General features: G+C 38.7%; 1 protein-coding gene and 1 long non-coding RNA gene across 2 annotated transcripts; one reads left to right on the top strand and one right to left on the bottom strand.

Annotated features, from left to right (window-relative positions):
• Positions 1–1160: 1160 nt before the first annotated feature.
• coch (coagulation factor C homolog, cochlin (Limulus polyphemus)) lies at positions 1161–18275 on the bottom strand. The gene is made up of 14 exons (XM_038728159.1): positions 17141–18275; positions 16964–17008; positions 12845–13001; positions 11662–11795; positions 10159–10230; positions 8896–8952; positions 8501–8648; positions 7329–7432; positions 6438–6664; positions 6215–6329; positions 5220–5363; positions 4975–5131; positions 4120–4214; positions 1161–4025 (listed from the first exon to the last, which is right to left on the bottom strand). The coding sequence occupies exons 1-14, from the start codon at positions 17235–17237 to the stop codon at positions 3853–3855; spliced, it is 1725 nt and encodes a 574-aa protein (XP_038584087.1). The 5' UTR covers positions 17238–18275; the 3' UTR covers positions 1161–3852.
• LOC119909902 lies at positions 4247–5354 on the top strand. Its single transcript, XR_005445568.1, has 3 exons — positions 4247–4480; positions 4983–5115; positions 5215–5354. It is a non-coding gene; the product is annotated as an uncharacterized LOC119909902 (long non-coding RNA).
• Positions 18276–21563: the final 3288 nt, after the last annotated feature.

The following is a 21563-nucleotide window of genomic DNA, read 5'->3' as shown; positions in this document are numbered from 1 at the left end:
AATTGCAGTCCAGCTTGCAAATGACCGAATTTACCCTTTAAGTCGCATTGAGTTTAGAATATTTTATCACAGAAAAGTTTTCCCACCTTTCAACAACTCTCCCCTGACTCAGTTTAAAACCCGAACTTCCCAAAGTGTCCCATGAGAAGAAAACTTTGTTGGTGAAACCTCCACCTTTGATTAATGGACACATTAAGCATTTTAAGATTATAACATACGTCTGTAAACTTTGCTTGCTTGCACAATCATGCGTCAGTGATAATAATCCAACAATATAATTTAAGATTTTTCTGAATCATGAAAAGCCTTCTTTTGCTTTTATAGTATAGAAAGTAGATTTTTCTGATAACAGTGTTGTATTAACTAACATTTAGACTGCAGAGCTTTAGCTGTAATTCAGTATACTTTTTATTATAAAGGTAATGCTCCTCTTAAGTAAAGGAACCGACCCCCACTGGTTAGGTTGCAGTCTGTGTATGTAAATAATTTAGCCTATATTACAGATTTAGCCATAATAATATATTTTGATATCACTGGAATTAGGCAACCTTTCACACCAAACATAACAAAGATGTAGCCTACTAGTACAAATATAACTAACAGTGAAGTGACTCAATTAAAATGTTCAGCTACTGCTTATAAACTAAACCTTTAACAAATTCACACTGTCAGATCTGTATTTTCCTGTAATTGGCACCAGATTACATAAATATTTTCAGTACACTTTGTAGAAAAGTATTTGGAAATGAATTATCTTTAAAAGGAAGCGCTACTGTTTTTATTTCCCAACATTTACAGGAATACAATTCTGGTGAATCCTTTTAGGTCTGTCCCACCTCCATACTTTACACATAAAGTTTAGCCTATGTACCAATCTTTGTAGTGTTTCAGCAGCTAGTATAGAAGGGATTACTGTAACTGTACACTTTTTACAGTGCAGTAATAGCAAATGGTGACATGCCAACGTGCATTCATGCTTGCATTTGTATGTATAATTAAACAAGCCAGTTATCCATTGCTTCACATAAGTAGATTGAGTTTTGTGGTCTGATGCTGTTTGTTTCCTGTAATCTGCAGTTTGGACACCAGATGTCGCTACATGTCTTTCTGATGCTTTCAGCAGCTTCTGTTACCATGAACACAAGACAGTGGGCATGCTGTAAAAATAACTATTCTTTATTGAAAGACAAGGAAAACAGGTAATAAATACAAAAAAAAAAGGAACAGAATCATCCCAATCTAATAGGAGGAGACCAAAAAATAAAATAAAAACAGAACCAGGTTTCCCAAAGGCAAAGAGGCATACAGATAATTTTAGATCCAGCATTCTGTTCATCACCACTGTTCATTTTTTTCAAATCATCCATCAGTTTTTAAGATTCCAGACAGACATTGGTTTCCGTTCCTTTTTTACAAACGGAACCTGCCAGAGACTTGAAACTAATAAAAACATGGTAATTTAACGAAAACACATTTAAAGACTAGAATCTGTGTAATCTCACATGTGTCCTGGAGGGGGGGGGGGTAATTTTGTCTTTGTCTGACAGACGCAGTGTGGAGAGACAGGAGGACCCTCAACAAACAGAACAAATCGAACTGGTATGTGCTGTAATGAATTAGGCCACCAAGGCCCCCCCAACAATGGTTGATATTTTAACGATGTTTGAATGTCAAAGAATGCAATGTTGTTAAACAGGCAACATGTGAAGTATATCCACACATCTCTATCCAACATCAAGTTACAACTGCATTAATTCCAAGCAGCTCATTTAAATTAAATTGTTCACGTTGATTTAGCTTCTCCTTGGAAACCTTGGTTCTTTCTGTAATTGAACTTCACCAGATTCTTTTGTCAAACCATATCTAATTTAAATGAGGATTTAATGCAGTTTAACTTTGATTTTGGACATTAATACATTGTTGTAATACATGTACAATGTTGTAAACTGCTAATCACAACATAAACAAGGATGGAGCTTAAAACTTAGAACATCTTGGAATATATTTCTGTTAGCATGTCATTTGATCCTGTAATTTATGATAGAAATCTGAAATACAAACAGAAAGTCAAGATTTAACTAATGTCAGTGTTTATTTTGTTTTGCAGAATTTTCTTGTCTTGTTGATAACAAGTACTTTAAGCTTTCTGTTATTATATTCTAAACTCAAGGTGTCTGAAAGCTTTTACCAGCATCCTACAGATATTCATCTCCCTGCTTATAGGCTACAGTACGGCCACCTGTAATCATGTGACCAAAGTGCTCTGTGCTAAATTCGGTATTTTTCAATTTGCACCCTATTTTTCCATGTGTTTGTGTCTATATGACTAACATGGACATTTTTTGGAATTTTGGGGTTGCAACACAATCATTGTGGGCAATTGCATCCACTAAAGTGCTCAGATTGTTATTACAAGTGTCTGGCAACATTGCGCAAAGGATCCCTACAGAGATGGACCTTTATTTATTTATTTTAAAGAGTAATATCTTTTTTGTTTAACCAGAAATAGTCACTCTCGTCAAAGCCACCAGACTTCTTTGACAAAAACAGTAATTTTACCTGGCAGAACACGGAGTTGCTGGTCTCCCGTTGCCTCTATTGGTTAGGTTTGTTTCTGTGACTTTGGTGTTTTTAACCTTTTTAACCCTTTAAATCACCTTGAGTGTAGAATATTTTATCACAGAAAAGTTTTCCCATCTTTGATCAACAGTCACATAAGTCATGAGAGCTGCTTGGTTTAACATCCTGTGTGGACCGACCTATGAAATGTTTGAAAGTCACCTGGATCATAAGAATGAATTCTTAGATTCAAGAATTCAGGGTTTTTTGTTTAGTTGAGTAATTTTCAGAGATGAAGCGTAAATTCAGATTACTCTGGAATAAATACAGAAGAATGTAACATTAACTTAAAAAAGTTAATGTTTTCTTGGTTATAACTTAGTATCTTGTAATACAAAATCTTTATCTAATAATTTCTAATTATTCGTTTTTCTTCAGACCTCAATTAAAAGATAATAAGAAAATCTCATAGTGATGAGATCTGATACACATTTTAGCTAGTTTTAATTATGAGATATGGATCTGATACAATAAAACTCTTGCAATATGTATATTTTGTAATAATGAGACACAGAAGTTGTAATTACAAGAATACCTTTTTTTTTTTCTTTAATCTGTAGTTTATTATTGGTTTATTTCATAGTTAGCATCTATTTTATAGAAATTAGCTTCCTCTGCTTTGATTGAACCCTGCAGTACACAGCGAGCATCTGATTACGGTTCCTTTTAAAGTTAGCTGGGTTAAAATTCACAATACCAATTTTGCTTGCTAATATGACAGTAGTTGTTCACAATGCTAGTTTTTGTGTTGTACTTTAGGATTACTAGATTATTCTTTATGTAAAAAATCTGATTACAGAACCAAACATACTGTCAGTGGATTGTTTAGTGAAAAATGAATTGGTGGTTTGGTGATTTTCCAACATCTCCTTCATTTAATAGAAAAACATTTATTTGGTGTATATATGTGTATGACTGATGATGTTGTGTCTTTTATATACATGTGTTCATGTGTATGTATCAGTATTGGTTGGTATATGTGAACAGAATATATATATATACAGTGTGTGTTTGTGTGTGTGTGTGCTACTGTACTTCCATCTTTGTGCTGGCAGGGATATTTTGTTTGGTTTACTTTTCTTCAAATGGCTGTTACAGGAAGAAGAAACGTCTCTACCTTCAAAGTGAGGACATTTTCTAAAGTGAATATTTAGTCAGTCACATCTTCAGGCTGTTGAAAGTTTGGGTTAATGTTGTCGTCACAAGTATAGAAGTACACGTGTGTGTGTTTTCTTAGTTGTTCTCTGTGAAGTCTCGACAGATGCCTCGGACCAGCGCAGGGATGAACTCCGCTAGGCCGGTGAACTCTCTGGTGAAGAAGGTGTGGCTGTCCTTTGCCTCTGATGACATCGCTTTGAGGTCATCCAGGGGCGCCCAGGCTACGCCCACCGAATACATGGTGATGCCTAGTGATTGGTGGATGGGAGAAAGGGGAGGAGCTGAAGATTTCAGGAATCAGTGTACACAACCCGCTGTTTTTAAAATTTTATTCTAACACACCTTGTTTCTGTGCAGCCAGCGCCGGGCCTCTGACGTCGTCATATGATTGGCCGTCTGTCACCACGATGAGAAAGTTGCGACCTGGTCCTGTTCGCCTGGTGGAGAAAAAACAAATCTTTAATTTAAAACCATTTTCCTCCTCCAGACACAATGAATCTGGCTGAGACAAACCCATAAACTGCCCTTAGGTGTGAATGTGAGTGGTTGTTTCTGCCACCTCTTATTGATGATGAGTGACTTTTTGTTATATTACTAAATCATTTTACATCCTAAGGTATATCCATCCTGCATGTCTTTGGACAGCGGGAGAAGCCGGAGCACCCGGAGAGAACCCGCAAACTCTTGACCTGGGACGACCAAGGTTTGAACCCAGTACCTTCTTGCTGTGGGGCGACAGCGCTAACCACTACACCACCGTGCCGCCCTTCCTAAATCATCTAGTTCAGATCAATCAGTGGAAGGAAAATTACTATTTCAATAACTGGTCACAAATTGCTGATTTGGGTAAAACACTGGACACAGCCATGTATCAGTCCGTCTCTCAATACTGTTGGACTTCCTGTCTGTGGCTCCTACGGAGGACTTTAAATACACCTCACAAATATATAGTTTCGTTTTCAAATAGAAAGGCTCAGTTATTTTCTTAAACAGCTGCTCGCTTTAGCTTTTAGCAAAGAGGGTCTATTTTCAGCAGCGGATGAATCCACATTTGGTACTCTAGTGAGCATTTCGGGCAGCAGGATGGTGTTTGTGGGATAAATTTTAGAATACAGAAATCACCAGCCTTTAATCATTAAAAAGCTGGTTGGGTGTTTTCTTGTAGAAACAGACTGCAACACTCAGGTGTGGTGTTACCTGAACAGGTTCTGGGTGGTGTAAGTGATGGCTGCTCCAGTGGCCGTTCCTCCGCTCATGTAGGGGATCCTCTTCAGAGCTTTGACGGCATCGTCTTTGTTAGAGTGGTCAAACAGGCCGAACTCCAGCTGCTGATCATAGGTGAACTGCACCGCACCTGGACATCCAACACACGGTCAACCAATCAGCTCGCCAATTAATCAGTTCATCTATTAATGAAATCATTTTCATCCTGTGAAGCTGACCGATGCGAGAGCCCACGTCTGAGACGTCGAAACTTCTGGCGATTCCAGCCACGAAGTCCAGGACCAGCTGGAAGTTTCCATCTCCGACGCTGGATGAGCCGTCGATGAGGAAGCCGATGTTCACAGAGTTGTAGCAGGTTTTACCTTAAAAAAAAACACATTTATTGTACACATGCACATTTTCTGAGATAACATTTCACTTGAACACAAGAAAAAACTAAACTTTCTCGAATGCTTGACTATTTTTAGCTCCACTACTGGGAAGATATTTGTTCCTATCACAGCTGTAATGAACGCCGCAGCCTCTAGCAGGACTTTGGACTATAACATTTATGAAGTGATGAAAGTGATTTTTCAAAGTTACACAGGTGTTTTTGTTACTAAGTACAATTCAATTTTCATTCGTAATCCTACAAAGTGTTACTCAACTCAATGCATTTTTTTAGTACAGCTTCAGGTCTGTGCATCTGGCACATGATATCTCATGACCTGTACTTTATCCTCACATTACCACTGCGTGCAAATATCTATATTTACAATTTAAAATCTGAGAGCCTCTGATCCAGTCCGCGACTTTAGGATTATGTCTGTAAACCCCTCAAAATACAGGATATGTGGGCAGATAATCTGTCCTGACCAGCCTTGGCTCGGACCCAAAATCCTAATTATCCTAAATAATACGCAACAAAACTCTCTGTATAACCTCAACTTCACAATTTGTGTACAGATTAAAGAAACAATATAAAACATTATTATTGTTAATTAGTGATCTTTAGATTTTGGTACCTTTGTGCACCTGTTTCTAGTCTTAATGCTAAGCTAAGCTAAGCTAACTGTCTGCAGATTCATACCAAGGGAACAGACATGGGAATTGTACTGATCTCTTCTAATGCCAAGAAAGCAAATTTTGAAGTCTTCCTTTATTTTTGTTGCGATCCATGTTTTGCCGTCTCTGGACTAATAAAGAGACAGATTGAAGTGAAGTTGTGTCTTACTGCAGAGCAGGCCATCCAGCGAGCAGAGTCTCTGCGTGAGAGGTTTAACATGTTTGGTGGTGCTGAACCAGCTGGGGATCAAATAACTGAAGAATCCGTTATCTTTACACACCGCCTGCAGGAAGAGGAGAACACGGCCTGTTGTTATGGACATGTTGTATCTCCAAAAAACATTTAGCTGAAGTTCATTTTATAAATTGAAATTATAAATAAAAGTGTGCACCTTCTTCACAAAATCCTTGTCTCGCACCATGGTGAGCTCCTCAGGTGCCGGTTTGGCCACAGACACCAGGAAGACATTGATGCCAGACTCTCTGGCCAACATGGCCGCCTGCTCCAGGTCGTCAGACGGCCAGCCGTCAATCAGCACCACCATCACCCGGGGGTGACCCCGCCTCCCCCCGTTCTCCTGGGTGAAGAAGGTCTCCGCCACGTGCATGATGGCCTTACCTGCACGAGGCCAACAATAACAAAAGAAACCAGTTAGATATTTTAATGTACTTCTGACATTATTTTAGCAACAGAGGAGCTGCCAAAGCCTCATGGGAGATGTAGTTGTGTAATCTTGGTTAAAATTATTAGGTGTGGTTATATAACGGATGTGGATGCTTGCCTTTTCTGAAATGCTCGAGATATAAATCTAAATGTGTGATTTTGACTTTGACATCCTAGAAATCTCTGTAGGAATCTTTTTCTATATTGACGAAATGCATACATATATTTCTACATATATTATGTTAAATTAAGTTTCTACATCATTCAAGTAACATCTCATCATACCTGAAAGTGGGCAGCACCTCAGATTTTAATTGAACAGGATGAAAATATGATCAAAGCAGGATTATATGTGTCCTCGTTGATGACAAATGTCAGACCTGGAAATTGTGTATGATGATGATTTGCTTTTCCATCTGCTTTTGGGTTTAACATGAATGAATCAATGAAAATGAGAATAATTATGTACGCCAATCATGTCGCAATTGCAATATCAGTCAAGAAAATTGCAATTAGACTTTTTTTTTCTAAATCATTCCACTCTAGGTTAAGGTTATGGGCTCAGCAATGTGACCGAGTGTATAAAGTACAAACATGCATTTGTGTGTGTCTGTATTACCTGTGTTGGTGTTTCCTCCCAGGTAGGCCAGCTCCTTGATGGCAAACAGCAGCTCTTTAGGCTGAGTGTAGTTGGTCAGAAAGAACTCTGTCCTGGGAGTGTCACTGTGTGCGCACACACGAAAAACAAGTTGAAAATGTGGCCTCACTTAAAGGCTTCAAGGCTCCAATTTGAGATCAGTCCTTATACACATTCAGCAGCAGTGGTGGAAGAAGTATTAAATCATTTGCTTCAGTAAAAGTACTTATACCACACTGTGAAAATACTCCACTGCAAGCAAAAGTCCTCTATTCATAAACAGTAATAACATCAAGATGTATTAAAGTATCACAGTAAAATGTCTCCTGTCTGTGTTTCACTATTATATCTGATGTTTCTGGATCAATATTACTGTTGCATTAATGTGGGTGTTGCATTTTAACTCCTTTATATCCTGTTGGGTAGGTTAATCTATAGCAATGCATCATATTCTATGAGATCATCATAAGTTTGTAGCTTTGCTGCCCTGTGAGAATCACGCATCTCTAAAATGTCAACTTTTCATGGGCTCAAACAAACAGCCCTGTTTTCAGCTTTGTGATGATGCATTTTCCAGCTGATCCAAGTGGGTTTAAATAGTTTATTTAGTTTAAGAAAGAAGAGGATTTTCTCATTTCATCACAGCAGGAGATACGTTGTTTTCACTGCACAGGAAGGGAATGAAAACTGTATCTGAAAGGTAACTAAAGCTGTCAGACAAATGTAGTAAAGTAACAAGTGCAATATTTGCCTTGAAGGGGTAGTGGTAGAAAGTAGCATAAAATGGAAATACTCGTGTAAAAGTAGTCTTTGTACCTTAGTGCTACCTAAAATACTTTCAGTACTTTACCATTTTGTACTTTATTGTACAGGAATGTCGACGTATTTTACTAAAGGACCTTCAACTGTATTTCTTGACTGAAGAGGACTTCTTTTAGTTTAATCCGACAAGGAAAGCATATTTCTATAAGAAAGGCTTATTGCTTAGAATAAACTTCATACCTGATTTACCTACTAGAGCCATTTTCCTAGAAAAGTCTCTGTATTGCTGGTATTTTTTATTTGCTCTTTATTATTTATTTTAAACCTGAATTTGTTCAGTATTCACACAGCATTGCCCAGGCGCCCTGTATGTGTGTGTGTGTGTGTCTGACCTGGCCTGGATCAGCCCTACATGCGGTCCTGTTGATCCGACTCTCAACATGGCCGCCAGCTTGGTGACAAAGTTCTTCTGCAGGTTGAACCGCCGCTGCCCGATGTTGTTACTGCTGTCGATCACCATTGCGATGTCCATCTGACAGTCTGCACGCACACACAAATGAACACAGGACGCACTAGTTTCCCCTCAGCTTCACTTCGTTGTTACAGAATTATCAAAGAGATGAATCCTGATTTTAGAAAGTGTCTGGAAATGAAACTGAGTGATCCTGAAGTATTACTTAGGCCTACTAAAGACACATTTGGAAATCTTAGTTCCTGATTCTAATCTATCCTGATTTAATTTCAACACAAAAAACAGAAAAACCTCCACAAGAACAAACATACCAACCTTTATTTCCACCTGTCAGAGCTTTCTTCACTGACAGCTTCTTCAGTGGTTTCTTTGCTGCAACACAAACACACAGGTCAGCTGGGGTAGCACAGTCTGTCTGGTGAAAACATCACATTCCTGTTGTGTCTGGAAGCTTCGGGAGAACAAAAACACCCCGACAGCAGCAGGAAAAGTCTGTTAATTCACCTCAATGTCCAGCTGCAGATTCTCAAAACAAAGTTGGTATTTAAATAACGAGTCTCAATAATAGCCGGCATGAACAGATCTCAAGATGTACCTGCACTGTAACTGCTCACATGGTAAATTCAGTATACTGTTTCCACAACATTAATTATTTATAGTTGCTGTTGTTTATTGTTTTTTTTTTAAATCGCTCTTAAACACCATCAACAAATAAAAAAATACCTGCAGGTGTTTCAAAATAAAAGCCCGTCAGAAAGTGCCTTTTGAGCTTGTTTTGGTAGCTTTTAATGTGAAACACCTTTGCAGGAAGTGTCGAGTATCATTAACAGCAACATTACCATGCTAGAAAAATGGCAAAAACAATAGATGTGACTTTAGTAAATCAGCAAATAAGAAACCAGGGAAAGCATTTTCCATCACATAATGTAGAATACTGTACATATTTCTACAATCCTATTTATATTTTTAGATTATTGTTTTTACAGTTTTTTACTTGCCAACTTTATATTATTATTTCTATCTCTTCAATGCCTTGATTAACAAATACAACAATTTCCCCTCAAGATTAATAAAGTATTTCTGATTCTGAGTTCTGACTCTGATCACAGGACTCTGTTGACTGGTTTCTGAACCCAGTAAAACTGCACATTTTGGAGTGGCCTTTTTTTGTGGCCAGCCTAAGGCACACCTAAGGCACACCTGTGCAATACCCATGTTGTATGATCATCTTGATATGCCACACCTGGGAGGTGGAAGGTTTATCTCTGCAAAGTGCTCACTAACACAGATTTTGACGGATTTGTGAACAATATTTGAGAGAAATAGGCCTATTGTGTAAATAGAGAAAGTCTTAGATCTTTGAGTTCAGCTCATGATGAATGGGGGCAAAAACAAAAGTGTTGCATTTATAATTTTGTTCAATGTATGATCAAACATAAAAAAACAGGAGAAATCACTTGTCTCTAATATAAATCACTGAATAAAGCCCCAGACAATAATTTAAGAATGTGAGGTATTTATGTATTATTTGAGTTTAGCATATCAGTAGTAGTAAATATAATAACGTGTATAATTTACCTGGTTGTGCAGCTGCAGGCAGATCTGTGGTACTGGTGTCACTGGTCAACTCCAGTGGGACACTTAAAGGCTCTGATCACACAGACACGCCAATAAGTGATGAAGTCTCAAGACAAGGTCAGCATTATTTAAATCTGTAATGACTGTACCTGCCCACTAGGAGGCAGAAGAGCTCAAAACAATCTGACAGACACACAGATTCCTCACTGATCATTAAGCTGCCTGCTTTTAGATTAGATTTAATTCTCGATTTAACACCGTCTCTTTATATTTCCTTCATTTCAGTAAAGCAGTTTCCTGTTTCATTTAACCTTTGGACAAAGGATACTGGGTTGAATGTTAAATATTAGTAATATTAATATCTTTGTATATTACTCGACAGTTACAAATTATAAATTATAGAGTGGTATTACAAAGATTACCAAGTGATGAGAGGAAATTTATGGCTGCTTTAAAGGATAATTCTGGTATTTTTAAACCTGGGCCCTATTGTCACATATGTTGGTTTTGAAATGAGTCGTAGGTACAAAACCCTTTGGAAAGTAGTGGCTGCAATGTATTCCCTTGGGGCAATTGCTCCCGTCAAAATTACGCCCACGAAAAGTGCTTCTTTTTGCCACCGACAGGCTCAGACTGTTACACCAGGTGTCTGACAACATCATGGAAAGGATCCCTATGAGGGACTCTTAGGGACACCCTTAGTTTTTAACAAGAAACTGAAGTCTCGCTCAAGTACAGTTCTCGCTCTGAAATCTCGTGAGAGGAAAGTTGTTGCAGGAAGACGCCGGTGGAAACAAGGGAGGAGAGTTTGTTGTGTATGTAGAGGAGCTGCTAGCTAGACTTTATTTCCTAACGTTACTCCAACACAACAAACTTTTTGTGGACGTCAGTTTGACGGGCAAAAGTTCCCCAAAGGAATAAAGTTGCAGCCACTGCAGCCAGTTTTGTTAAAAATACCAAAATTATCCTTTAAGTGGCTTTTGTCCTCTAGGGGGCAGTAGAACTCAACAAGTAGAAACAGCCCTGACACATAAAACCTTATGTGTCAGGGCTGTTCAAACTTTTCTGATCACCTTCAGGACTTAACTCCATCGAAAGTTTGGAAGCTACAAAACAAGTGAATAAGTAGACTGAGTTGCGATTTGTTGGTCAAACTGCTGGTTCCTAAATAAAGAATGATGTTTCAATGTTTTTAAGCCAACTTGGACAAAAAGTAACTTGGACCTTGCGGTTTTTCTTTAAAAGGAACAATTTGTAGTGTCCTTCAGTCCAGTATGTTTATTTCTGAGTTCATTCCTGCAACTGATGAGTATTTTAAATGATGATTAATCTCTTGACTTCTGTTATTTATCGAGTCATTGTTTAATCTATTAAATGTGGGAATATTGGAAAGCATCACAGTTTTCCAGATTCCAAAATAAAACTTAGTCCAAAACTTCCTTGCACAATAAAACTAATCAATTCCCAGCCCTATCGATCAATGAGTAAAATGACTCCACCTACTAGTGAGGCTGAATGAGGCGGTCCAGCGTGACAGGTCCTGTGATTGGATGCCGTGGGCATAGGAGCTCATGTAGTTTTGTCGTCCCTGCAGCTTGTGAACCCTGACGGGGCCGCCGGACGGACCCAGCACCCCCCTTCAGACCAGAGACAAAAAAAAGTGCAGTATTGTTCTGGTTTGTCACAACTTGGGTCTTTTTTTCATAGTTTGGTGCATTATTTTTTAAGCTAAATCCACTTTAGCGTGATTCCATACCTCTGAATCAAGGATCAAGGTAATTTATCATTATCATTATTAAACAAAATTATAGTTTGTAGTCCCAAATAACATAACATTTATATTAGAATAGGGAAAGATATACCTATACCATTACTTATATACATTTACACATATACACCCAGAAATTCTGCAGTGGATTTTCATTTTGTATGTTGAGAACAACAAAACATGGAAAAATTTTTCAAAATGAGACCCAAGTTGTAATTAACTGAATAATCCTTAAGAGTAATGAGTATCAAGACAAATCCACAAATCACTCTTCATGAAATGAATGAATGAAGTTTAGCTCAGTTTGTTTGCTCGAAATCTGATCACAGTCACATTTAAACTGAAGGCTGAGATCATGTTGTCTCCACGCTGACACTGGAGCTTTGCATAAGAAACATCTTAGAACAGGAAGTGTTATTCATTGTGGTTTAAAAGTGAGTCAGACATCAGACAAAAGAGGCTGGAGAAGATATAAAGATAGATTTATAAGATATAAAGTAGTGAATGACTGAAGGAAGGATCTGAAGGAGCAGAGTCGAGTTTTTTTCCTCTCGGGGCCCCGCGGCCCTCTGCAGAGGAAGGAGGTCATTCAGGGTTGAGAGCTTAATCCTTCATTCCTGCACATTCCTTCGTGGTGTTGGTGTTTTGCTGGGGTTCAGTAGAGAGCAGGACTCATGCTGTTCATTATTACATCACACCCGCAGCTGCCGTCGGTAGCAGGACAGATTGTTTGAGCCACGTGTCGTTAAATGTACACCAGAAAAACTCCAGACTCCAACCAGACCTGCTCCAAACCTCCATAACTTTCATCTTAACCTAATCTGACTTCAACCATTCAGCACAAAGATCTGCTTTGGTGTGATTTTCAGGGACAGTCGGTTCGGAAAGAAAGACAGAAAGCAGGTGTAAAATTCCTACCTGTGGACAGCAGCTCCACAGACGGAGGAGACGGAGGCGTAGATTCCCGTCCCGAACACAGACACCCTCCATTGGGTGCAGTCCGGAGGACACAAAACCACCACACCGTCCTCCACCAGGTCGGCTCCGCGCGTCACACAGGTCACCGGTACCGGCACTGATCAATGAATGACATCAACATTAACAGTAATTATGAATAAAAATGTAGTAAAAGTCAGAAACATAAATTTTGTCTTCTATGAGATTAGGTTCTTTTTGATTTTTCATTACTTTTATGTTGAATGCATCATACTGAAGTACAAACACGTGTATATAACATACATAATATAAGTATAGTTATAAGTAACAATATATACAATTTAACCAAAACATAATATATAAAGCACGTGATAAAAATAATATTAATTTCACGTATATTTGTATGTTTCTGTGTGGACAACAAAGTCTCCTATCTAATTACACACCAATACAGTGCAATAATATACAACACTACGCGGTGAAAAATAATATAAAACAATATAAACAATATGGTGTACCCGAAACCTAATAAAAATATAAAACCTTTTGGGACTGAACTAAATTCTGCTAATGCAATTCCTGATAATGCTGCGTTCAAGTGACACTGAAGTTATCAAAATTTAAAGTTTCTGACTGGTGTTGAAATCATCTAATCATCATCGAATTTGTAATCATGAAAGGAAACTGAATTATCTCAGACTTGGCACAAACAAAAGTACTCACAAAAAAACAAACATTGATGAGTCGCATAGACTAAAGTCTCTGTATTTTTTATTTTTATAAATTACACCAAAACGTTCTGAAGATCAATTCACAGTATTTTTAGAACAAACTTGGCCAACCAAACATCTGCTTGTAGTAATTCTGTGAAGTGAATGCTTGTAAAGCTTAAACATGGGAATATTTCCCATCGCTACCATCCATCCCATAAAATGTCAACATGAACATCAGCCTGTTAGCATTTAGCTCCTAGTACCGCTGTGCCCGAGTACAGCCTCGCTGAGCTGCTAGCAAGGCTGTGTCTGAAATCACAACCTATTTACTACATAATAAAAATACATGTGCTGAACTCAAAGAACAAAGAACAGCATCTTTAACATGCATAAAGTATTTTGCTAGAAAACTGCTTTAGATAGATGCAACGATTAGTTTTGTGAAATGACATCTATCAGTGATGCAAAAAATGCTGCGGGTTATTAAATGAATGAAATTTTAATTGACTGCTCACTGTAAACAACTGAGTGGCGTAATGAAAGAGTGAATGAACATCCAATGCCTGATCTACACTAAAATATTTACAAATCTTAACTTATTTAAAAAATGTGGGATACCACAGACGCAGAGGTGGAAATTAACACCCGCCAAGCGCCAAAGGCGGCTGGATTTAGCGGCTAAATGTTGGTAGGCTACCCTAAATTAGTGATGTGCGGATCGATACTAAAGTATTGATATTTCTGATGTTTCCTGCTCTCTTATATACTCTTATAAAAAGGATCGATATCTAAACTTTGTAATTTGGAGTGAGTGTGTGTTTTATCATATGTATCTTACTGTCACCAGGATGGTCTAATTGTACTCTGTTGATAGGAACTACTTCTCCTTCCGCCTGTCAAAGTCATGCTTGCGCTACGGCTGTGTGCGCAAAGAGAGTGAAATACTTTGGCAACACCGCAAACTCTGCTAAACATCTGAGATTAAGTCAAAATAACACGATGATGTAATGAAGCGGCAGTTCTGAGCAGGATATTTTTTATTATAATTAAAGAATATGAATATAGTTTTATGTCTTGTCATCATGCAGCTATAATTTGGAATTGACCCTTTGCTAAGCCACGCCCAGATACGCAGCCGGCCAATCACAGCGCAGTGTAGGCTTCGCTCTAACTGAGGTCCGACACTTTCGTGGCTGCGCTCCATTGGCTAATGCAAAAAGAGTTGTTTTCTAGCTTTTTTGGCTGTATTTTTCCATTTTTCCATTTGGCATTTTTAATAATTACAGTTGCTACCCAGAGAGGTTGAAAGGAGAAGTACGATTTATTACCTTTCCAAAACATAAAACAAAAAGTTAAAATCCACCCCTGCAGAATAAGAACAGAATAAACCAATTTTTTATATTTTTATTTATATCTTAAGAGCGCACACACCAGATGATTCAGACGCAGGACCACAATCATGCCGATTATACTAAACGATTTCAGAGTGACCGTTTCTGGGAACTTGGGATCTCACAAAAACTAAATTACTTCTTCTATCGCCTTACAGTTCTCTTGTGTTGATCAAACTATTTCGTTAACTCTTACTTCTTTCCCTCGGTATGTACCCCATTGATGCCATAGGTGCTATTGGCTCTTATCTATTGTAACTTGCATTACTCTTGCTGTATTGTTGCTTTGTTGATGCTTGTATGTTGTTCCTCAAATGTAAGTCGCTTTGGATGAAAGTGTCTGCCAAATGAGTAAATGTAAACTGCTGTCAGCTGGTTGCACTTGTGTGTGCTGTGAGAACAGCGGATGACCTCGAGGCTGAAAAGAGGGAACCAACCTGGTTTATAAATTTTATCGAGCGAGCAAATACAATTTCTGGTCAGCTCGCTCTCATTGGCTTTTCCGGGTTTCTAATTGGAGTAGGGGTTTTTTCAAAACAGAAAAAGTCACAATTCTCTGGTTTCAGCTTCTTAAATGTGAATATGGCGTGGTTTCTTTACTACTCTATGACAGTAAACTCCCAAAAATCTTTGGGCTGTGGACAAAACATGACTTCTGAGGACGTCATAGTGGTCTTTGGAAAACATGGATCGATATTTTTCACCATTTTCTGACATTTTACAGACCAAACAACTAATCAGTTGATCGACAAAATGATCAACGATGAAAATAATCATTAGTTGCAGTTAACACTGACACTTAAATTTATGAGAAAAACAAACAATATCCACTTTTATGTAATAATTAGTGTTATATATTTGATACATGATAGGTGTGATCGATGAAGGGGTAGGAGAGTTCAATTGACAGGGCTGTGTACCTTAGAACAAAAAGGTCGAGAACCACTGCTCTAGTGTGCAGCCAGCAAAATAAGAATAAAAGAAAATGTTTTACTGTAATAATAAGCTGCTTTTAGCAACGTTAACTTGTGATATATTGATAGTTAGAGTAATACACATTTTAAAAAGGATAAAAATGATTCAAAAACTGGGAGAAATCAACTCGATTTACGACTGAGGATAAAAAAGGTTTACAGTTACATAATACTATTCATGAGAGAGTCAGTAATTCATTGAAATACAGTCAGAATAACAGATCCGCTCTTTGAAAGGAGAAGACACGGGATAAAAGGAGCTTTTCATCTGCTTCCTCTATTTGAGAGAACAGACAAGTGGTTAGTTTAAATTTCAGACGTTTTTATGATTCGGGCTCAATATAAACACGGGAGGGGAAAAAAGTTCTGAGGATCAACAACAAGTCATTCAGGGAGGTTTAAGGTTACCGCTGCCTGCCTGTTTCCGAAAACCCCAATTCATCAAAGTGAAGACGAAGAAGAAGAAGAAGAAGAGGTAGTAATGCACACACAAAGTCACATTTAAGGGTGAGAGACAGAGATACTTCTCATTATTACAGGTCAAATCATTGTTAAGTGTCCTGATTTATTTCTCTCTCCTCAGAGGATGAAGCCTTCAGGTTTTGATTAACATCTTAAATTAACCATCACAACAGCCCGAACTGTAATCTTACTCTCAGGCTAATCCTCAAACACCCTTTTGAAGAAGTGAGGACTGGACAAAATAAATCTTCTTTTGCAAAAATGTGCAACAGTGTAAAAGTCAAATTGGTTCTCACAAAGACAGAAGAAGAAGCACAAACACACTCATTTCCTTTGTGACCTGCTGCTTTTGATCGATTCAGAGAAATTTCTCAGAACACACACGGTTCTGGAGGGGAAAATATCCCTAAAGGAACAAAGGGAGTCTGTATTTAAATCATCCTCCATGTTTTATTAGCCAGTTTAACCTGTTAGGTTTGGTTAGTTTCACCCGTCAGTTAGTCTTTAGGTGAGTGGTGGTTAAACAGACACACAGACAAACAGGTAACATTCAGGACTGACCACTGGATTCTGAGCCAAACGTTGAGGAGATCAGGACAAAAAGGCCTGCAGAGAGAGAGGGCGGGAGAGAGAGGCATCATTAACCTGTCGTCAAACACACAAGTTAAATCAGAAGGACGCCGACCATGAAACACAGAGTGATAATACAACAGAACAGGACTGAGTAGAGCAGCGTACCTGTGAGTGGCACAAGGACAGACAGCTGAGACATTCCTGCACCTGAAACACAGACTGACCTCAGATTACTGTGGAAAACAACGTTAAATATGTTCATAACCAGCCAGTAAACATTTAAACGAGGTCAGGCAACTAGTTAATACTGGTTAATACTAGGTAACTCAGCCTTTACCAGACAACGTCAGTCAGTAAACAATATGTAAATGGTCAGTTCACCAGTCAGTCAACTAGTGCATCCATCACAAATCAATCACTACAACAAGGCAGTAAACCAGTTACCCAGTCAGCAAACCTCTCATGTAACAGGTAAACCAGTCAGTAAGCAGTTAAACAAAGTCAGACAAATAGTAAAGAACGAGTGGAGTAGTGTTAAATCAACAAGTAGCTCAGTAAACCAGTCAGCACACCACTCAAGAAGTGGATAAATTAGGCAGTAAACACAAAGTCAGTCAACTAGTAACAACAGGTGAAGTCAACAGTTAAGGAGTCAGCCATAAACTGTAATTTAAAGTTACCAATCTACTGGTAAACATGTCAGTACACCAGTTACAGACACATTTAACAGCAAACAAAATTCAAACCAGTCTGTCACTTATTGGTCAGTCAGTAAGCCAATCAGACAGTTAGTAAATTAGATAATGATAATGAGAATAAACTGTACAAAATCAGTCACCAAGGCAGTAAACCGCTCAACCAATGGGTCAACCAGTCACCAAACCAGGCAGTAAGCAGTTAAAAATGAGTTGACTGGTTATATCAACAAAGAACTCACAGCCATAAACAGTTACTCACTATTGAAAGTCAAAAAAAAAAGAGACAAAGTCAATCAGTAAATAGTTTTTAAAGCAGTCAAACAGCTTTCACTACAGTTAGGAAATAATTCAGCCAGTCTGTGAAGCAATCACACTTCAACCTACGAAGTTCTTCACTTGCTGGTAAACCAGTCAGTCAGTAAGCAATATGTAAAGCAGTTAACACATTTCTGGACAAACAATCTGCCAGTTAGTGAACCAGCCAGTCAGTAAGCAAGTGAAACAAACTGCCAGTAAATTAATATGAAAGAAACTAGTCAGTAAGTCAACAATCATATTTTAGTCAGTGAGTCCCTCCAGTCAGTCACAAAAAACAGTAATTTCGTCTGTCAGTAAATCAAGCAGTAAACTCGTCTCATCTTACTGACTGGTTCTTCAGCAGACGTCTCTCAGGAAAAGTGTTCAGAGTTTATTCCCTGGAAGCAGCAGGCGGTAAGCTGATGATGCTGAGCTGGTGTCGATCGCCCAGTGAGAGAGAACCAGCTCTTTAAATAAGCTCTCTCTCTCACGTACACACACACACACACACACACCTTACAGTTGTAACATCAGAGGAGGAGGAGGTGGGAGGGGCTTCACTGACAGGTCGACCTGACAGAGAGAGAGAAAAATCTACAATACTGAAAACCACACGCACTGATAGTAATGATTCAAAAACTATATGATGTTTGCTGTTTATTTGGAAGTAACTCCTCTCCCTGGGGGGTCCACATTAAAATAAAACATGCGAGACCATTACACCCGACATTACAGAGCACCGAAGTAAAACCAGAACGTCCAGGTTCTGGTCCAGAAGTAAGAAAAACCTCATTCAAAATCCCACTGACCTTTTTTTTTTACGAACACAAATAAACAAATGCAGCCTTGGAAGATAAATTGACTTAGTATTTCATGTTTTGCACCCCATATATTTAGACATTTCAAATATATCATACATTCAGACGGGGAAATAATCTCTACTTTTCAATCCTCACCTTTGGTCAGCAGCTTTAGGCAGTGACCAAAAGAACAAGACTGTGGATACAAACGACGGAAACTAGTTTCCTTGGTATTCCTTAGGCTCAAATTAATCTGCGTGGCTGTAAAGGCCACTTGACGAAGATGCTATAATCTTCTCCTTGTCCTCAATGGTTCTTGCCAACCCTATCTCTAAAGCAGTGGTTCTCAAAGTTAACTGGTCCTTGAGGCAGTTCAAGGTGGTCCCCAGTTAAATGTGGAATCATTTATTTTCACTATTATTCCATCCATAAGCAGCCACAATGACAGAAGGTTGGCTATTTCGGTCATTATTATTATTATCAGACTTTATTGTCCTCCTTAGTGAAAATGTGTCTCTGACTTCAGCAAAACAGAAATAGAACAATGACACCACAATTATTACACACATTAAAAATACAACACAGTATCACCATTAAACATACAACAACAATTGCGCCATGAACGGAAAATAGAAAGCAGCAGCAGGTGGAAAACATGTTTTTAAAGTGCATTTGCAGTGCAATGCAGTTTGCATTTTGCATTCAGTGCCTGTGTGGCACACTGAATAAAAGATCTCCTATAGATGTTCCGGCTCGCCAGATGGGAGCAGCTCAAACTCTGAGTTTAGTGCGTGTGAGGCGTCTGTGAGGCGGCGCTAATAAACTGTACCCAGCTGATGTCACACCGGTGTATGCCCTGATAGTTCTCAAATGCACCACTCGTCAGACAGCTGTGATGAGTGGTAAACTAACTGGTAGAGTTTTGCAACATAAACATCTAAAAACTGAAGCACAGCCTTGTTCTCGTTTGGGACTGTGAGCTGCACTTTATCAGAGCTAGTTAACGTGTGTGTGGATTTGTGGTGAGATTTCTGCCTGATCAGAAGTGTTTCAGTTACTTTCGGTTTCACATGCAACATCCAGTCCTAAACTGCGTCCGTCACTGCCAGCGGATTACTAACGTGATGCACCACAGAGTAAAGGGCATGCAGACTTCTCGTCAAATGATGACGTTCTCGTTATATGTATTGTTATACAGATTTGTGGGAGAGATTCTGAATGTGCAGAACGTTTTGAGCGTGAGCAGAAAACCTGCTGGCAGGAGCTATTAAAGTCCAGGAGTTTATTATAGACTTAAAATTAATAATTTATTATTGAGATGAAAAGGTGCCACATGTACATTTAAAGAGGTTACTTCCCCAAACAAAGACACAAAGAGGAAGGAAGACTAAATCATGACACAGCAGGGACGATATTACATTAGAAAAGTTCATCTTCAGGGGAAACAGATCTGAAAGCAGCACAGAATGACTGAGAGCTGCACTGCATTATATTCTGTTATAGTTATAGGCTGTAGTGTTTGAATTGCCACCTGAATTTTGTGTTTTTCTTTACATAAATAAAAAAATCACCATCTTGATCTCGTGGGTTAAGTGTCCCGTCACCTTCCGCACAATATCATCAGTTCTGGAAAGATTGTAGCCTATTTGTCTTTCACCTTTAAGTTGCCATGCCAAGCGGTTATATTATTAAACTGTAAAATGCTTTCTACCAGGCCCCTATATCCCATCTCAAGTATGTGTTGACTGACCCTAAAGCTCCTTGCTTGCTTGCTTGTTGGCTCTCTTACAAATAGTTTTTATTTAAACTTAAAGTGTAGTCAATGATTGTACCCAAGCACTTGAAATGTCCCACTACTTCCACAGGATGGTTTTGAAGTACAACAGGGGTTACTGGCCCCTCTTGGTTTTGTTTGTATTTTAAATTATTTTGTTTTGGTCACATTCATTTCCAGTTTAGTAGCCTGACACCAGTCCTGCAGTAAAGTGACCTGGCTAAAGTATTGAATTTCATACACATTCTGTGATAAAACATCTAAAAGAAAAACTCTGTGACAAAGTTCCATTAAACGTGGGTCCGTGGTCTAATTGGTTTCAGTCTAGGGGTCCTTGATGTGAAAAAGTTTGAGAATCACGGCTCCAAAGTGTCCAGAAGGTACTCGGGTGCTTGAGGCTAAAATGAGTTTCCTTTGCAGGGCTCACCCCTATCCTGGGTTCACACTACACAACAGTGTAATCACTTAATCTGGTCACTTTGCCAGATTAAGTGATTATAGTCATAAATTCTTGCTGTGAATTGGCCAAGAGACATGGCAGACTACATGTTGTTCCTCAACCAATCATGGCTCACCATCTTTCATGACTTACAGAGGTGATCAAAAAGGGGCCAGGGGCCGACTTCACAGTTGAAGCTGACAGCACCAACAATATCCATTCTCTTTATCCACATTTACATTTGTGCTCTTATTGGTCAATCAAATACTTTAAGTTTTCAACCTATGCAAGAAAAGGCAACGCAATTCTGACCTGCTCCTCTCTTTATCGAGACATTATGAGGTGTCCCAGATGTTGTCTTCCACTATAACCTATACGGGATAAAACCAGCATGTGAAACTAACTAACTACTTTTTATTAGAAAGGTAGGTCAGAGTAGAACTGGTGCCCCTTCACGTTCAATGGAGTCAGTTGTGGTGGTTCAGGATCTGATAAGGACGCCTCCTGGACGCCTCTTTCTGGAGGCATTCTAGTCCAACTGGGAGGATACCATAAAGTAGACCCTGAGCACAGTGTTGGC

Source organism: Micropterus salmoides, unplaced genomic scaffold, assembly GCF_014851395.1.
Source record: "Micropterus salmoides isolate LMB-PRFRI ecotype aquatic unplaced genomic scaffold, ASM1485139v1 Ms_hic_scaffold_19, whole genome shotgun sequence".
Lineage (NCBI taxonomy): Eukaryota > Metazoa > Chordata > Actinopteri > Centrarchiformes > Centrarchidae > Micropterus > Micropterus salmoides.
The sequence above is the reverse complement of the archived record's forward strand: the minus strand, read 5'-3'. Positions and strand labels throughout refer to the sequence as shown.